Source organism: Caretta caretta, chromosome 2 (genome assembly GCF_965140235.1).
Source record: "Caretta caretta isolate rCarCar2 chromosome 2, rCarCar1.hap1, whole genome shotgun sequence".
Classification (NCBI taxonomy): Eukaryota; Metazoa; Chordata; order Testudines; family Cheloniidae; genus Caretta; species Caretta caretta.
In genome coordinates, this window is record NC_134207.1 from 236,709,391 (window position 1) to 236,727,352 (window position 17,962).

The 17,962-nt window shown below is 46.4% G+C and overlaps 1 protein-coding gene across 1 annotated transcript in view; it reads left to right on the forward strand.

The window, feature by feature from the left end:
• The window catches only part of APBB1IP (amyloid beta precursor protein binding family B member 1 interacting protein), a 115,896-nt gene that overhangs the window by 45,602 nt on the left and 52,332 nt on the right, over nucleotides 1-17,962 (forward strand). The window contains exons 3-5 of the mRNA XM_048837838.2: nucleotides 1,529-1,616; nucleotides 6,926-7,215; nucleotides 11,358-11,435. Coding sequence (XP_048693795.1) covers nucleotides 1,529-1,616; nucleotides 6,926-7,215; nucleotides 11,358-11,435 — 456 coding nt within the window. The remainder of the gene's footprint in view (nucleotides 1-1,528; nucleotides 1,617-6,925; nucleotides 7,216-11,357; nucleotides 11,436-17,962) is intronic.

Sequence of the window (17,962 nt, forward strand, 5' to 3'; positions counted from 1 at the left end):
CTGACGCATATCCAGCTTCTCGTCCACTGTAACCCCTAGGCCCTTTTCTGCAGAACTGTTGCCTAGCCGCTCGGTCCCTAGTCTGTAGCAGTGCATGGGATTCTTCCATACTAAGTACAGGACTCTGCACTTGTCCTTGTTGTCCTTTGATTTGTCTTTTTCAGTTTGCTTGTACTTCCACTCTTTTCAGTTTTCCTTTCTGACCAGCATGAAATACCATTTCCTGTCTTTAAAAAAAAAAATTAAAACATTTCCTTTATGCATTTGAGTGCTGATCCAGCAAAGCACTTAAGAAAATGTTTAAGGTAAAGCAGGCCAGTAGTAAGTGCTTTGCTGGATCAGGGGCCATGATTGCCATTTTTGTCTTCTCTATTTTGTATATAAACTCCTTTCTTTAATTCCTTTTATCTGGTCTTGTGAAATTATCTTATGTGTTTATTTCCTTCCTTTCCCTATTCACACCTTCTCTATTTTTGCAAGCGTGACTAGTCATAATGCAGAAGTGATATTTTGAGTTCACATTTTCAGCTGTGCACAAGTTCATAAGAAACTAACATTGTGGGGCTGGGAAATCATAAGAAATGAACTAGTAAAAAAGAGTTTTTATTAATTTTTTTATGGAAAATTGTCACCAGTTTCAGACAACCTAGTAAATATAAACACTTCTGGGATCATTCAGCTGCTAGAGCCAACTATTTCATCAGTGGGAATTACAGAGAGGAATCCTCTTTCCTTGCCTTAATTTTGTATGCTTCTCATAGTTTTCTAAAGCACCAGTCCCCAACCTGCATTCTTAGGAACAAACTGCAGGCTAGAGAAATTCTCCCTTTAGAGAAGCCATTCACCCATAGAAAACATCATGGAGTAAACAAGACCAACACACTAGTATGTGGGTTTCTGTTTCTTGAGGGAAGAACAGAGTTTGTTAGAATAATTATCAGTGTAACCTGGTCAGTAAACAATGTTCCCTCTAATTTTTTACATCCATGTGCAGAATGAATTTTGTTATGTGCATCAATACGAAGGTGATGTATGGCTGAGGTGGGCCCGAGGGGTTTGGAGTGTGAGAGGGGGCTCAGGGCTGGGGCAGGGTTGAGGTGTGGGAGGGGGTGAGGGCTCTGACTGGGCGTGTGGGCTCTGGGGTGGGGCTGGGGATGAGAGGTTTGGGGTATGGGAGGGGGCTCAGGGCTGGGGCATAAGGTTGGGGTGAGGACTCCGGTTGGGAGTGCGGGCTCTGGGGTGGGGCTGGGGATGAAGGGTTTTGGGTGCAGGCTTCCCTGGGGCTGCGGCGGGGAGAGAGGACTCCCCTCAGCCCTCTCTCGCCACAGCAGCCTGGGGCTGGGAGAGAGTGCCTCTCCCTACAGTGGCAGCTCCAGGGCCAGGGGAGAGGCGCCTCTCCCTGCTGCATGCCTGATTGGCCCTTGATAGCCGGGCGCACGGCTGTGCAGCTTAGAGGGAAGGTAGTAAATATTAGTATCTTAATGATAATTATATCATCAGCTCCTTTCTTTTTGTTCCATCTCCACAGAGTTTAGGAGTGGAAACTGTCCAGCCTCCATCCCCCAAAGAATCTAATAAAGAATATAACTTTACAGTTGGCTTTAAAGATTTAAATGGTAAGTGATTGGAAGGATTATGTAGTGTTGCTGTGATGAGTTTGTCAGCCTTCTGCCAGTTGGAATCAACAGCAACAAGGGCCGGGTTCTGTATCTAGGAGTCCCTCTTAACAATACAAAACAGAATCAGCTCGAGCCCCAACCCAATAATCTGAGAAAATTTACCACCAGTCCTTGGCACCTCTAAGAGACCATACTTCCCCTCTCCCAAGCACTGAGTCTGGGTAACAAAAGAGAACTTTTAATAAAAGGAAAAGGGAACCAAGCAATAGTTTGGGAAAACCCCACAACCATGTTCAAAAGCATGCCACCATAAGCAGAATCCCAGCCCCACAGTGCATGGGGCGGTGTCCTTTGCCTCAGTTTCCCACTTTGTGGTGGGAAAGTCTGACAAACGAATGTGCCTTTAACACATCACTCCCCCATCCTCCGCGCATGTGGCTGTCCTTGGTTAGCGAAGACCCAGAGTTCAGAGGTGTGGTCACAGGGGTTCACCTTCTATTCCACAAAGGGTGTGGGGGGCGTCAAGCAATGTCTCTGTGGTCGCTGTGTGCCCTTGCTGCTGGTGGTCATGTGCTGCCACTGTTGGACACTCACTGCCACTTCTGCAATGCCATGTTCTGAGGTTCCACTGCTTAACCCAGGTCTTTAGTGATTTCAGCTCTTAGTGATTTCAGGTAGCAGGAAACCTCACTGCCAGTACAGCCTCTGCATTGTCTTTCCTTTCGCCACTATCCCAACACCAGGTCTAAGATCCCCTAGACTTGCTTATCAGTGATTCAGCACTGGTAATTACTGTACAGAAACAATGCCTCTGAATAGAGTCTGATTAGCTCTGTCTCTAAACACTAGAGAGGGGAAGCTCAAAGGGTGTCTAGGACAATTTGGGCGGAGTCCACACCACCAGGTAGCATAGCAATATAATACAAATACAAGTCCCCATCACCTGTCTTTCACTGGGATTTGACATCCCTACCCCCCACTTAGAGAGTAAGGTTCAGTTTAGGGCAACCTCTTCAACCAGGGCTGTCTAAGTACAGTTCTGTTGCCCTTTACTCAAACAATAAGGATAACCACGTGTCATTACTCTTGCACTAAAGTGGTTTGTAACCCAACACCAGCCAAAGGTGATCATTTTGGCAAAGTAGCTCCGTCATGCTGCATACCGAGGCAGAATAGCCATGTCTATGCAAACACGGTTCCTGAAGTCTTTTCCCCCAGCTCATCACTAATGTCAAGGGAGAGCTCATTCAGACATCAGTTACATCTAAAAAATACTACAACAGTGGAGGAGTAAAAAGCTAAACATCCATGATTGTCAAAAGCAACCAATGATTTTGGGTATCTCAATTTGACCTTAAAGAGGTCTGATTTTCAGAGCATGGGTATTCAGCACTTTCTGAAAGTCAGGCTTGTGAAGGTGTCTCAAGTTGGACACCAAAAATAGAAATCACTAGTCACTTTGGGAAATCATGGCCTAATGTCTTTCATATTTAAATGTTTAATGAAACTGAAAACTAAGATTGGTAATGTTAGTCTGACAGATGGAATCCATGAAAGGAAAACAAGACTGTGTAATGTCATTTGCGCTTGGCCCTGGTAGGAAATCTGTATTTATGGGTATCTGTCCTTTTTTCAGTAATAAAACAATATGACTAGAGCTTTGAGAATATTGGAAACTACATAGGTTAGCATATTGTTTTAATGTGTATGTCACAAAAATGTCCTAATTATTACAGTAAAGAAAGATAGGACTTGTTTAGAAGTAATTTAGGTCCCATTTCAGGAAAGTCCTTAAATACATGCTTAAATTCATCCCTGCTCAGAGATATGCTTAAGTGCTTCCCTTGAATTGGGGCCCTACAGTGGGCCAGCCTGGGAGAAACTCTCAGCCAAACCCAGCTCCATTTGTAGCCATTTCTTCAAGGCCCTGCCTATTCTTCATTATACAGACAAAGGGAAATACGGAATAATAACAAAGGCAGCAGTTCTGTTCTAGACTGAGATTGTGGGGCTCTCTGACCTCTAGTAGCTGAAGGGTCAGGACCTCACCAGGCTGTGGGAGAGGCGGGTCCGCAGGGCATTTGCCATCTTGTAGCCTTCCGCTGTCTTCACAGGAAAGTATACACTCAGTAGAGCCCTGTATATCTGCGGATGTGGATAGCTGCGGATAGAAATTGCTATCCGCTGAACCGCAGGATTCTTGCAGGAACCGCAGAGGCGAAAGGAGCAGAACATGGGGCCGCCACTCCCAAAAGTCAGCCCTCCGCGCCGGCAGCTCCTCCCATGTGGCTGTACTGCCCCAGCCCCACCCCTGTCCCTTCTACACAGCTGTCTGTGTGACTGCGTCTCCTGTCTGGGGTCTGTACAGCTGCACCGGAGGACAGGCCTGGGGGCGGGGCTGGAGCGGTACAGCCGCATGGGAGGAGCTGCCAGCACAGGGTGCTGCTGGCTCCTGAGAGCTCCCCACGTTCTGCTCCTTTCATCGCTGCAGTTCCCGGGAGAGCCCTGTGGTTCAGGGGATACTGATTTCTATCCTCAGATATCCGCATCTGTGGATATAAATTTGTATCTGTGCAGGACTCAGCTCTCTCCTGGTCCCAACCAGGCTTATGGGGCTGGAGCCCTCAAGGGAATCACATCCAGTCAGTAGATGCTGCTCAGTAGAGTCTGCTGATTCCCAGCACCTGACTGCTGGGCTTCCCTCCAGAACAGGGGCGGAGCTCCCTGCCCCCAGCCCTTAAAAGGGACAAACAACCCTGTTGCAAAACCACGGACCTAGGGGTGACAGTGGACGAGAAGCTGGATATGAGTCAGCAGTGTGCCCTTGTTGCCAAGAAGGCCAATGGCATTTTGGGATGTATAAGTAGGGGCATAGCGAGCAGATCGAGGGACGTGATCGTTCCCCTCTATTCGACATTGGTGAGGCCTCATCTGGAGTACTGTGTCCAGTTTTGGGCCCCACACTTCAAGAAGGATGTGGATAAATTGGAGAGAGTCCAGCGAAGGGCAACAAAAATGATTAGGGGACTGGAACACATGAGTTATGAGGAGAGGCTGAGGGAGCTGGGATTGTTTAGCCTGCAGAAGAGAAGAATGAGGGGGGATTTGATAGCTGCTTTCAACTACCTGAAAGGGGGTTCCAAAGAGGATGGCTCTAGACTGTTCTCAATTGTAGCAGATGACAGAACGAGGAGTAATGGTCTCAAGTTGCAGTGGGGGAGGTTTAGATTGGATATTAGGAAAAACTTTTTCACTAAGAGGGTGGTGAAACACTGGAATGCGTTACCTAGGGAGGTGGTAGAATCTCCTTCCTTAGAGGTTTTTAAGGTCAGGCTTGACAAAGCCCTGGCTGGGATGATTTAACTGGGAATTGGTCCTGCTTTGAGCAGGGGGTTGGACTAGATGACCTTCTGGGGTCCCTTCCAACCCTGATATTCTATGATTCTATGTACACAGACACAGCCTTCTAGTTCTTCCAGACTCACTAGCTCCTGGACTAGGTAAAACCAGACCTTTCTGTCTAATGTCTTGCCACAGGATCTCTTAACTCTGGCCTACATTAAGCAATCGTAGGAGGGGGCTGTTGACTCAGCTAGAAACTCCAGTTAAAAGAATTATCTCATTTAAGTGTGTCAGAGTTGAAAACACAAAACAAATGTGGAATGTTTAGATCTGTTTTGGTAAAATATCTTAAAAGAGAAATTGCATGGTTTGAACTGTGATTGAACGGGTCCTCAGAGGCCTGCGTATTAGTTTATGTGTGGTAAGTTACTGATGCATATTGCACGACTGATATAGTATGTAGGAATGTGACTTTTCAGATATTATTTTCTTATAGCTTAAAGCCTCACAGCTTGATTTCCTCTCACTAGCACTGGTTTTTCACCTGTGTAACTGCATGGATTTAGTGACGTTACTCCTGTGTAAGCCCCTTGGGATTTAGGGAGCACAGTCCCATTAAAACCTGGTCCTGAGGCAGAGGTTGTTCCAGGACGAGCAAGTGCTGATTGGTCCAGAGGGAGCACTGTGGAGAGAGGGAGAGTGATGGGGGGTGTGTGTGTACTGCGTGTCCACATACGGGCCACCAAGTGTAACTCTTGCACCCTAGTGGATAAGATGGAGTCTGCTGGCAGCTCTGGCCAACAAAAGGCGTGCGCAGGAACGCATCAGGGAAACGCCCTTCCAACCCCAAGGCACTTGTTCCAAACCCCACCCCCACCCCGGAGTAAACACACACCCACACACATACCCCGGGATAGTACAGCTAATACGGAGAGGGAAATATTTATTTACAGAGGGATGAATGGAGAAAAACAACTGGGGGAGAAGATAGGGGGAGTGGTAAAACAGGGTTACATTCAACATGAGAACCCACGGGTCCAGTGGTACCACAGTATAAAAGGATAGACTCAGAGCAAGGTGTCTAGACTCAGAGTTCAGGAATCCTGGGCAGAGTTCCAGTCCAACAGGGAGTCCTGGGCACTCTTGGTCAACTTTGACTCCAGTAAAATTTTCCCCAAGAAATGCCTCTGTTGCCTTCGTCTGCCGCTCTCTGCAAACCCACGCAGAGCGACAACCTCCCCACTTAACTAGGTACAGCCTCCCTCCTTCTCCCAGTGCAAAGTCACAAGCTGCACTACTCGTGGTCCTGTGCAGCTCTGGGCAACAGAGATGCTAGGTCTGGCTCCGGTTTGTCCATCTCACGTGATTCCTTCCTAGCATAGTGCTTCTCCTGATTTCTGTGCTGGGACGTCCCCAGTCAGTGGTCTGTCTCTCCCAGGCTTTGGGCTGGTTCTCGGCTGCTTGGTTACATGAGGGCCTGCTGTGTGTAGGCCCGTTTGTCTGGCGCTCCAGACACACACATGCCTGGGTCGCTCTCAACCCTGTGGACCTTAGAGCAGCACAGCTGTACCGCTGCAGCTGTGCTGCTGTCCGGTCTCATTGTAGCCACTCTATGCCAGCAGGAGAGAGCATAATTAAACCACCCCCAACGAGTGGCGATAGCTACGTTGGTGTGAGAGCATTTCCTGCTTAGACAAAGCCTAAGATACTAATACAGTTCTTTTAGAAAGGAAAGTTCCCTTCTAGTCTATCTTGGAGCATGATCAGCTTAATAATTATCCCCAAAATACACCTGTTCCGTAGAGTCCAAATGAAAGTCTCCCTCTTTAAAATTGTCCCCTTTCCCTTAACCTCTACAATTAGCATCCTCCTCTGCAATTTAGTTTTCACTGAGCTGAGTGCAAACTGTTTTTCATGTCATCCACTCTCTAAAGTATTTTGTGGGGGGGGGCGTTTCTTAACAGAATCATTAAGTGCACTGGAGGACAATGACTTGGATGCTTTAATGGCTGATCTGGTAGCAGACCTAAGTGAAGTTGAACAGAAGACATTACAAGCACAGAAAACTTCTCACTACCCACAAAGTGCAGTCACTCAGCCTTCAACAGGTGTTTGTGCTGCTGCTTCTTCTGGTTATAAATCAAATGTCCCTGTTACTGCCACTGGACGTTTTGAGGATGACTTGCCCCCTCCACCTCCAGATCCTGATTTCGACCTCCCATTACCACCGCCTCCTCCTGAACCACTCACTCAGGTAAGCACTGAAGGAACCTTGTACCAAACATCCCCATACCTTGTGCTGTAATTGTGTAGAGGCTGTTTGAGTAGGAATGAGGAAGAATAGCCATGAATGAACTTAAATGTTAGCAGTAAAACAGCCATAAACTGTTGAATGTTAGATGCCCATTACAGAGCAGGCAATAACAACAGCTATATTTCATGCCAAGTTGGAATGGACCAGTCTACAGTGACACTGTTCATAATTGAATACACATGTTAGTACAGTTTAGGAAAGTTTTGATAGCTGCTATATAGAGGCAAAGGTCACCTTTGGGACCTGCAAAGCCTGTGGCCATGATCGCATTCTGGCTTGTAAAGGAGAATCTCAGTGTTTCTGGCCATTGTGGTGAGAGATTTGAACAGCCATTGATTAATGAAAACTGATTATTAGGACAGGAAGCTTGTCACTGATTTTTTTGGTTTGTTAGTTAGTAGATAGTAAGGTATTCATGCCCCTCCTCCCATCTTATAGACACCTGCGACTGGCCTTTAGGGTCTGTGAAAATCTTGAGGTCCCTAGACTTTTGGGAAGGCCCCAGATTAATTAATTACAGCCCAGGCTGCTGCTACTAATGGTACAATAGTAGGATTATTGTCAGCTCTGGCCAGCTTCTTGCAACTGACTTGGCTCCTGTGTTCAGCAGCTAGTGTGACCTCTGGCCATAAGGAGGGCCTGCTCAACTGTGTAAAACTGCAGCATTTTCCCGTAGACTGAACGCAGGGTTGAGATCAAGAAAGGACTGCATTCTAATCCCAGCTCTGCCACGTCTCCCTCTGCTCTTCTAGGTCAAGTGACTTAGGGAAATTAAGGCAGAAAAGCTAGATGTAAAAGGGGACAAATCCTACTTACCTGCCTCACAAGGCTAAGTGCAGGTATTAAGTAGCTAATGTTCATAAAGCACTATAAAATCAGCAGAATGCAGACACAACCCTTGGTGACTGGGAGCCTAGTGACCTCTGGACATTTGTCTGTCTTAAACATCTGCTTGAGCCCGTGGAAACTATATGAACTGATTCTAGTGCAAGCCACTAGGCTCCATTTCTCAAGCTGTGGGGAGATCCTAAAGATCCCCTACCCCTCCCAGTGCATATACAGGATATGTAAATAGAGCTGTTTACATGAGGGATATATCAAAGAATAATTTTACTACCCCTCCCCAGATCCTCTGGCAAGTCTGTGCATAGTGATATGACCATGATAGAGAGGAGTCATTTGTTATTTGGTAAGCTGGGAATCAAGGTAGTGAGATACAGTTTGCAGGACCACCCAAAAATGCCAAGGCCAGCTCTGCACAGAAGCATAAACAACATATTGCAGTTTAAAAACTTCACAGCAAACTGACCATGGAAGGAGCACAACACTGAGATAATCCGTAGTAGACACATTTAGCATAAAGAATAGAAATTCTGTGTGAGGGGGAGCTCATTGATCAGACACACAGGCAGTTAGAGGGATAGAACTGACTTGCAATTGCTGTGTGGGAGATAGGCACGCTGTCTGAAGAATGAAAGCTGTAAACATGTGGGAGGACCTCCACTCTTTGCTTTTCTCTACCTCAAAGATGGTTACTTATTTTAAAATTACTTTTGAATTTTGGAGTAATTTCAGTGTGTGTGAAAGGCAGCAGCCAGCTAGCTTTGAAAACTGAACTCCTTTATTTAAAATACATAAACAAATACAGAAGATGCACTATTAGGACAAGCTTCACTTGCTGACTACAGACATACCTCCACCCTATTTTGGGGAGACCATTGCTTGAGCAGACTCCACGTTCACTGATGACCTGATCCAAAGGCAATTGAAGTCAGTGGGTGATATTCCATCCACTTCCGTGGGTTTTTGGATCGGGCTCTAATTCTTTGGTTTCAGATCCCCAGTGATAGCTTCCCTGTGGATAATCCTCCATTGTGGAACATCCTAGGGTATTCATGGCTGGAAGAGAAAATAAGATCTTTAGGACACAACAGCAGAGGCTTGGACTTAACAGGAATTCTTTAGGGAAGGTGTCACTGGATCTACTCACCACTAGGGCACCTCCTCCTGTAGGGATTAGCTCCTTCCAGGTCCAACACCCCCCTCTGCCACTCATTAACGCTCCCTGGCGCCTCTTTCCCTGCAACTCAGGATACTCTCTCTTCATGACTTGCCTCTCTGGCGCAGTCACTGTAATCCTCTCCTTCTGGGGTATCAGCAGTCTTCTGCTCCACTGCTTAGTCTGCCCCACTTCTCCCAGTGGCTGATAGGGGGACCTAGGCCCGCCCTCTACTCTAGGTTCCAGTCCAGGGACCCTATGTGCAGAAACTTTGGTCTGTTTTCCCTCAGACCCTGTTACTCTTTCCTTGAATTCCTTCCTTCAGCTTCTGGCTCCCCCCTCTCCAGGAATAACAGCAGACTACTTAGCTCTTAAGCCTCAAATCCATCCCACCCTACTCCCAGGAATCACAGCAACCTACTTCCTCTGCAGTCCCTTTCCGCTGCCAACTTCCTGGCTTTATACCAGCCCCACCTCTTCCTTCTCCACTGGGCTCCATCATCAATCAGCCTTTCAATCCCTAGCTCCCCCCCAGGTACAGTCTATCAGGTTAATTAACTTAATTTAATCTGTTCTGCCTTGTGTGGGATGAACACCCCATCACAGAAGGATGCAAGACATTTCTTTCACCCTCTTCTTTCCCCAAATGAAAAGAGTTCCTATGAGATTGTGTGCTATGTCAGATCTCCAGCCACTGTTCCCAGAAATCTCCAACGCTCTGCAAGCAAATGGGGATGATAGTCTAAAGGAATCTAAGCACAGTTACGTCCTTAATTGGCCTCCTGGTCACAGATGCAGCTGCACAAAAACACTGCCTGCCTCCCTAGACCTAGTTGAAGTTCAGAGTGTTCCCGTTATGTGAGATGCTGCAAACATCTTAATGTGCTCTGAATTGCGAGGCTTGCTGTCCACATGCAATATTGTCATATATTGCTATTAACTGAATGACAGTGTCAGAGCCAGAGGGAAACACTGCACAAAAGGAATGGGAAAGAATTGATTAAACATGGATGTTTGCTTTACTGTCTTAGTCAGTGAGTATTTTCTTTGAGATGATCTAGCATGTTCAGTAGTGCACTAGGACAGAAACTGCCTCCCAATGTTTTCTGATTGGAAGCTGGATTTGGCTCCAGTTGTCATAGCAATAAACATCCACCCCTTCAGAAAGAAGTCGTGGAGGTAGGAAAAGATCACCAGTGACTACAAATTAGAGACTCTTCCCTGAGGGCAAGGAGAAGGGGGAAAACTGAAGAGAGGCAGCCCTGAATTTGGGGAATTGGCAGAGGATCTTGAGGGAAACCGAGGTCTCAGTGTTGCATTAGTAGCCCATCATGATCTCAGAAGTCACAGGTGGTCACTAACCTAAGTGTAGCCCCTTATAAAGATACATTACAATAATCTACTTGCGAGGTGACGAAGGCATGGAGAACTGTTGGAAGGTTCATGTTGGAGAGAAACAGTCCCAATCTTTATATCAACCACAAAGGAAAACAGGCACTTCTAGCTGTTACAGTGACTTGGGATTCAAATTGTGCATGACGTGGTTGCAAACAAGGTGGTCAATATGATCCTGGAGATGCGTGTTCTCTGAGCCCTAAAAGGCATAAATTGAGAGGCAGTGAGTTTGCTATTCCATGCTACTGTCCACAATGCTGTGTCATTCAGCAGCCAGACTGCCTCCCGAGGTGCAATCGCTTTTTTCTTTGTACAAGTTCAGTTCAGACCTTACTACTACACCTACTGTATGTTAGTTATCTCCATGAGAGCATAGGGGAGACCTGTCTCCATGTTCTACAGCAATCTGTGAGGCATTGCCTAAATCATCTCACTATCCTGTAAGAGATCCATGGCTGGGCAACATAGAGCCTTTGTCTTGTGAATCAGAATTAAGTCTGGGGCAAACGGGGGCTAAGCCATCAGTGTCCATTGATTTCCTGTAGCTGGCACCTGTGCCAATGAAGTTTCCCTTGATAGGCCTTGTGATGTTGGTATAAATAACTATGAACAGGTATTTGCATGTAAACATGGCACTTTGTTCATTTATTTAACAGAAAGCTTACTGAATATCTTGCTGTTATTTCAGGAAGATCTAGAGGCACAAGCAAAAGCCGACAAGATTAAACTTGCATTGGAAAAACTGAAGGAAGCGAAGGTTAAAAAGGTAGGACTTAAAATATTGAAATTCTAACTTAACATGCAATTGAGTGTGTGTGTGTATGTGTATATGTATGTATGTCAGAGTTCATTGTAATACATTTTTTATAATTGGTTAGTCTCTAAGGTGCCACAAGTACTCCTTTTTATTGTTTATAATGTTAGTCTTCATATCCTTCCTTTATTTTTTGTACATTTTAAAATGTACATTTAGCACTATCTTGTATTCGTACTTTACGTCATGTACCGGAGAAACAATATTCTATCACTCTACCTCTGAAAGCACTGAGAAAGGTTTTAATTCTTAGTTCCATTGTCTGAACAAAGCTCATATCCTTATAATCTGTTTTAAGGAATTGGAACCTATGACCAAATATTATTCAATCACCCTAAGCTGATACCAAAAATTTTAACCTGTACTTTTCCAAGCAGTGTGTATGGATTTCGCCAGATCGCTCCAATGGAGCTGCATTGCTAAATCCCCTAATGGCACTTTGAGATATAGGCAGTACAGTAAGGGGCTGACCCTCAGGAGCACCTAGAATTCCAGTTGAACTCAACAGGAGCTGCAGTTGTTCAGCTCTGTACCCTTACAATCCAGTTTGAGTAAGGCGTGAGGGGAGGGAGGCTGCCAGAGACCAGAGCCTATAGGGCCTGTGGACACATGGTGCAGGTCTCCTATGAATTTTGGGGTGTCTAAATTGAAACAATTCCCACAGAGATGCACACACTCTCCCCAGAGGACATGTTAAGGGAAATCTCTGCTCATAATCGCTGTCCATATTATCCCTTTTACCTGCATAACAAGTGATGTCCTTTTGGGCAAACAATTTATTTTGCATCTTTTGTTTTTTGCAAGATATTAAATATTTAAAGTCAGAGTATTTTAGAAGTTAGACTCTGATGGTCTTCCTGTTGCTAAATACCATCTGTGCTGTAATTAGTGTCATACTATGAAGTTTAAGGAAAATTAAAACAAAATTACAGAGAGAGAATCTTCTTTCACTTCTAAAAAGAGGCTGTTAAACACCTTGTGGCGTAGAGCTGTGAAAATGGTGTAAAGCACTGCAGGCATATTTGTGAACAGTCAAAGAACTGGAACCAGACATTACTTTCCCTTGTTTCCTAAACGTGTTTTAGATTATGCATGTCCAACATACTTTCTGCATATTCTCCACCACAGCTGGGCTCCTTATTTTAGAAAAAACATTTTGGGGTTTGAAATCAGAGCAAACATATAGTTTAGCTTTTTGATGTGCTTTTCTTTTCCAAGGCCAGGTGGGTGAGGTAATATTTTTTATTGGACCAACTTGTGTCAGTGAAAGAGGCAAGCTTTCAAGCTTACACAGAGCTCTTTTCCAAGTCCTTCTTTTCAAAAGTCTGTATGGACTTTTCCTTGTTGCTCTTAGTTCTGTGGTATTAACTCTGCTTTAGCAGAGATTTGCTCTGCTGCAGAGTCTTGTATGCAAACATTTTAAAATGAGTATTTACTAAAGCTACAGCACTGGGAGAAGTTCTTCCAATTTTTCAACATATGGTTCCCGGCAGGGAATTGTTCTGCTGTTTCCAGTGCAAGTGGATGACTTGACTGTTCTTCTTACTGTGTATTCGCAGTTCTCTGACTTCTATATTTTAGCAATTTTTTAACCTTTTCCCCCTCACAATAAACATGCATATTGTTTCTGTCATTTAAAGAGTGCTTCAAGAGGAATAATGAACTCTTTTGATTTCTGCAGTCAATCACTGTAAGTGATGATCTGTCTATTGCAGTCTTGTACTAGTATCCACCATTGCAGCACATGAACCCAGGTTAGCTGATTGGCATAGCAAGGTTTCTTCCATTCTTTTCCTAATTTAAGTCTAAAACATCCAAGTCAATATTCTTCTTCGAGTAGATGGAGTCATGTATTCCAATTTGGTGTGTGTCACCCCAGCACGCCGGAGCCAGAGAATTTTGCCCATAGAGGGCCGATGCGTGCATCTCATGATCGTAGCCCCTCTTTTGGCTATATGAGGTGATGCTGCCCTGATTCTCTTCAGTTCCTCTAAATATGGTCTGTCGTGTGTGGGGGCCATCCCCAACAATGATCCCCACACATGATGTTGGCTGTGTCTAGGCGAAGCCCACGTCAAGGAGTGGTGTTCTGTTTGCAGATTGTTGACCAAATGGGTGCAGGTGGTGAGGGATCTTCGTCTGAAGCGGCACCTGCTCGAACAGGCTATGTGGACTGCTTCAGCACGAAGGTCCTCATGAGATCGGAGATCGCCAGCGGTTTCTGAGAGTGCTGCTGCTTCACATCCTGGAGCTGGCGTCTCTTTGAAGAGATGAAGGAGTCATTCTCCATCAGGTGCGCTGAGGAAAAGGCCCCTCCAGGTCATGTGGGGACTGATCCTCCAGAAGACATGTGGATCAGCATGGGGTAAATGTTGGTGCATGGGATGGAACAGGTCCCGGTCAACCACTCTCTGGTACCTCATAAGGAGGTCAGAGACCCTGTACTGTTAACTCTGGTTCTGACCCTGGGGTATCCATTGAGTTTGGTGCCGATGAGAGCAATGCCAGCACCGGTTGATTCCACACGGGTAGCATCTGGGGTGGCAACAGACCTTTTCTGCCTTTCTGTCCTGGCCTTGCCCTTGGTCCAGGACTTTTCCAAGGCTTTGTGTTTTATAGCCCTGGTGGCTGGACAGGCTCCTGAACCTGTGAGTGTTGGCACTCTATCTGGATGTGTCCCTTCCACAGTGAGTGGAAGTGGAGCTGGTGCCAAGCTCAGTGCTCTGGAAAAGTCTTCAGCATCCCTGCAACCTGCACCGCCAGTGTTACCATGGCACCATCAATTACTTCGGTACCACTGCTGACTTGGTGTAAGGATCTGGGGACTAGACCCTGGGTCCGCAGAGTCTGGAACAGTTGATATTCCCACTGGGAGGCCATGCAGAGGCACAGCCAGGGAGCACTGTGGGGAGTAGGTCCTGCAGGAAGTGCTGCCCAAGAAACCCAGAGTGACAGTACCCTGCAGCCCTCTGATTGGCCAAACACCCTCTTTAACCCTAACGGTTGCCCCAGGAAGTTGCCTGGGCAATCACACAGGCTGCAATTTGTTGCAACACCAGGCTTTGTTTGATCTCTGGTCTTCGACTCCAACCTGACTTTGACTCATGTGATTCCTCGAACTCCTGCTCGGCAACTACTGTCCCTGGTGGGCAGACCTCAGCCCAGTTGTGACCAGTAGGCAAGGCTGCCTACGCCCCAGTCCCTTACACTTCAGGATCAACACTGGTGCCGTTACCAGATGTGATGGGTTCGGTCACAGAAACCCCCTTGGGACTGTCACCTGTTCTGCTGAAATTATCTCTGAGCCCGTTTTCTCTGATGGCTTGGGACTCCAGAACCCTGTCTTGTTGAGCCAGACACACTAGCATGCTGCAACACAGACCCAGGTCTGAACCACGCCTCCAAAGCTCCAGGCTTTAACCGAAAACCACTCAGCAGGTTACCTATCTCCAGCACCCAGTTCCCAATTGGATCCAAACCCCAAATAAATCTGTTTTACTCTGTATAAAGCTTATACAGGGTAAACTCATAAATTGTCCACCCTCTATAACACTGATAGAGAGATATGCACAGCTGTTTGCTCCCCCAGGTATTAATCACTAACTCTGGGTTCAATAATAAGCAAAGGTGATTTTATTAAATATAAAAAGGAGGATTTAAGTGGTTCCAAATAATAACAGACCGAACAAAGTAAGTTACCAAGCAAAATAAAACAAAACACTCAAGTCTAAGCCTAATACATTTAAGAAACTGAATACAGGTAAATCTCACCCCCAGAGACATTCCAATAAGCTTCTGTCATAGAATATCAGTGTTGGAAGGGACCTCAGGAGGTCATCTAGTCCAAACCCCTGCTCAAAGCAGGACCAATCCCCAATTTTTGGCCCAGATCCCTAAATGGCCCCCTCAAGGATAGAACACACAACCCTGGGTTTAGCAGGCCAGTGCTCAAACCACTGAGCTATCCCTTCTTTCACAGACTAGACTCCATCTTAGTCTGGGCCCAATCCTTTCCCCTGGTACAGTCCTTGTTCCAGCTCAGGTGGTAACTAGGGGATTTCCCATGGCTAGAACCACCTTTGTTCTGTTCCACCCCCTTTTATATCTTTGGCACAAGGCCAGAATCTTTTGTCTCTCTGGGTCTCCACCCCTCCTTCTAAAAGGAAAAGCACTAGGTTTAAGATGGATTTCAGTATCATGTGACATGTTCACATGTCCTGTGAGACCCCAAGCCTCTATTCTTCCTGGACTGATTCACAGGAACAAGGGAAGGCTGCAAGTAAACAGAGCCATTTACAACCAATTGTCCTAGTTAATGGAAGCCATCAAGATTCTAAGCCACCGTTAATGGCCCACACTTCGCATAATTACAGTAGGACCTCAGAGTAATACTTCATATTTCTAGTTTTAGATATAAGAATGATACATTCATACGAATAGGATGAACACACTCAGTAGATTATAAGCTTTGTAATGATACCTTACAAGAGACCTTTTGAATAAAGCATATTCCAGTTGCATCATTTACACTCATAAGCATATTTCTATAAAACATATGGAGTACGTCACACCACAAACAATGAAGGAGTACTCGATGCAGCCAGTATCATTTCCGCCGATTGCACGAGCTGCCTTGTCATTCTGGGCTATGGACAAGTCAGAACAGTTGGTCGCACCCTCAGAGCTATCTCCACCTTTATCCCTGGAAGCCTGGGGCTCTTAGATCCCAACCTCGATGCCATTTTCCTCTCATTCTCCATCACCTGACCTGCATCAGGGGGCATTCATGGAGTGTTATGGGTACCAGGATTGGCGCTTGTCTCTCCGTCAGGATGGGAGCCCTTGACTTGGCACCTAGTGGTCACCAATGCACTATCCATAACAGTGGCCTCCATGGAATCCATGGGATGCTCCTCATCTCACTCTCTAAGCGAGATCTCCAGGCACGTCTGTGGTGGTGACCATTGATCTGCTACAGGCCCAGGCACGGGGGAGCCTTCCCCTTGCAGCACCTCCAGAGTCATCCCATCCAGGTCAGTCAGTCCAGGAGCAGAATCCAGCTCTGGCACAATTAACTGCTTCATCTTTGTTCCCGGATGATTCCATGCTGCCTGGCTCTTCCTCCACTTTGGTTCCAGAGGATTTCAAGGCATACCAGGACTTTTTGTGGCACATGACTGTTTCCTCTAGGTATCCAAGCAGAGTTCCTGCAGAAGAACACCCACAAATTACTGGATATCCTGCAGCCATCTGCCCCTGGGAGAATCATCTTCCCTATTAATGATGATGTAATGTCCTGGGTCTTGAACTCAGGCCTGGGAGTCTCCAGACAGCTGCCACATCCTGGCCTTCACCCCATGGCTACTTAAACCTGGTGGGCTGAGAAGCTACTAGCCCCAGCCAAGGCACCACCCATGGGAGTTCTGATTGGAGAATCGCCCAGTGGCGACTGGAGATTGGTCCAGATATGCTATTTAAGCCAGGAGGAGGAAGAGGTGCTTTCCTGTTGTGGCTGCATTGGATCCTGCTTCTGCCTGCCTCTTGCACCCAACCCCGTTCCTGTTTCCTGCTTTGCTCCTGGCTCCCTCCTTACCCCTGCCTTCACTCCTGTTTCCACCATGCTCCTATTCTGTGCTTGATCCTTGCCTCTCCTCCTGCCCTTACACCTCACCTCCGATCCTCAGCTACCAGTCCTGGCTCTGACAATGGCTTCTGACTGTGACTCTGGCTTGACCCCTGATGGCTCTGGTGCTGACCCTTGGCTTCGTTCCCTAACCTGGATGCCTGCTATGCCCACTTGACCTGACTCCTGCTCTGACTACTAGGCCAGACTGCCTACATCTCAGTCTCTGATGGCTGTGCTCCTTGAGCCTGCTGGAGCACACTGGCTTTGGTACCCCTTGCAGCAAAGTGCATGGAGACATGCTCCTTCATTTTAGTGCAGGGATTTGGGAGCTTTTACTTCCATACATCCACAAATTCCCTAGTTGTAACCTCAGTGAACAATAGAGCCCAGCAGGGCAGGTTTAAGTCCACTACCAAGGATAAGGACACTGAATGAATGGATCTTATGGGTAGGAAAATTTCTAGCCTTCTATCTGGACAGGACTAAACAGTTTTGTGCTTTGCCTCACTTCACCTCATATGCAGATCGTATGACCATGTCAAATGCTCTCTTCACAGACGATCTTTAAATGGATGAAATCCTTTATCAGGACTGTTTATGAGATAGCTTTGGCTATGCCCCCCCTCAGCGGGTGCGAGCTCGTTCTATGAGAGCGCAAGCAACAGCAGTAGCGTTCCTCAGTGACATCTCAATACTGGAGATCAGCAGGGCTGCTACATGGTTGTCCGTACATACGTTTATGACCCAGTATGTCATTACCGCATCTTCCAAGGTGGATGCAAGTTTTGGCAGGGCGGTCCTGCCATGCTTGTTCGGGTAGTCTCTGAGCCCTGTCTCCTGGGGTGTTAGTCAC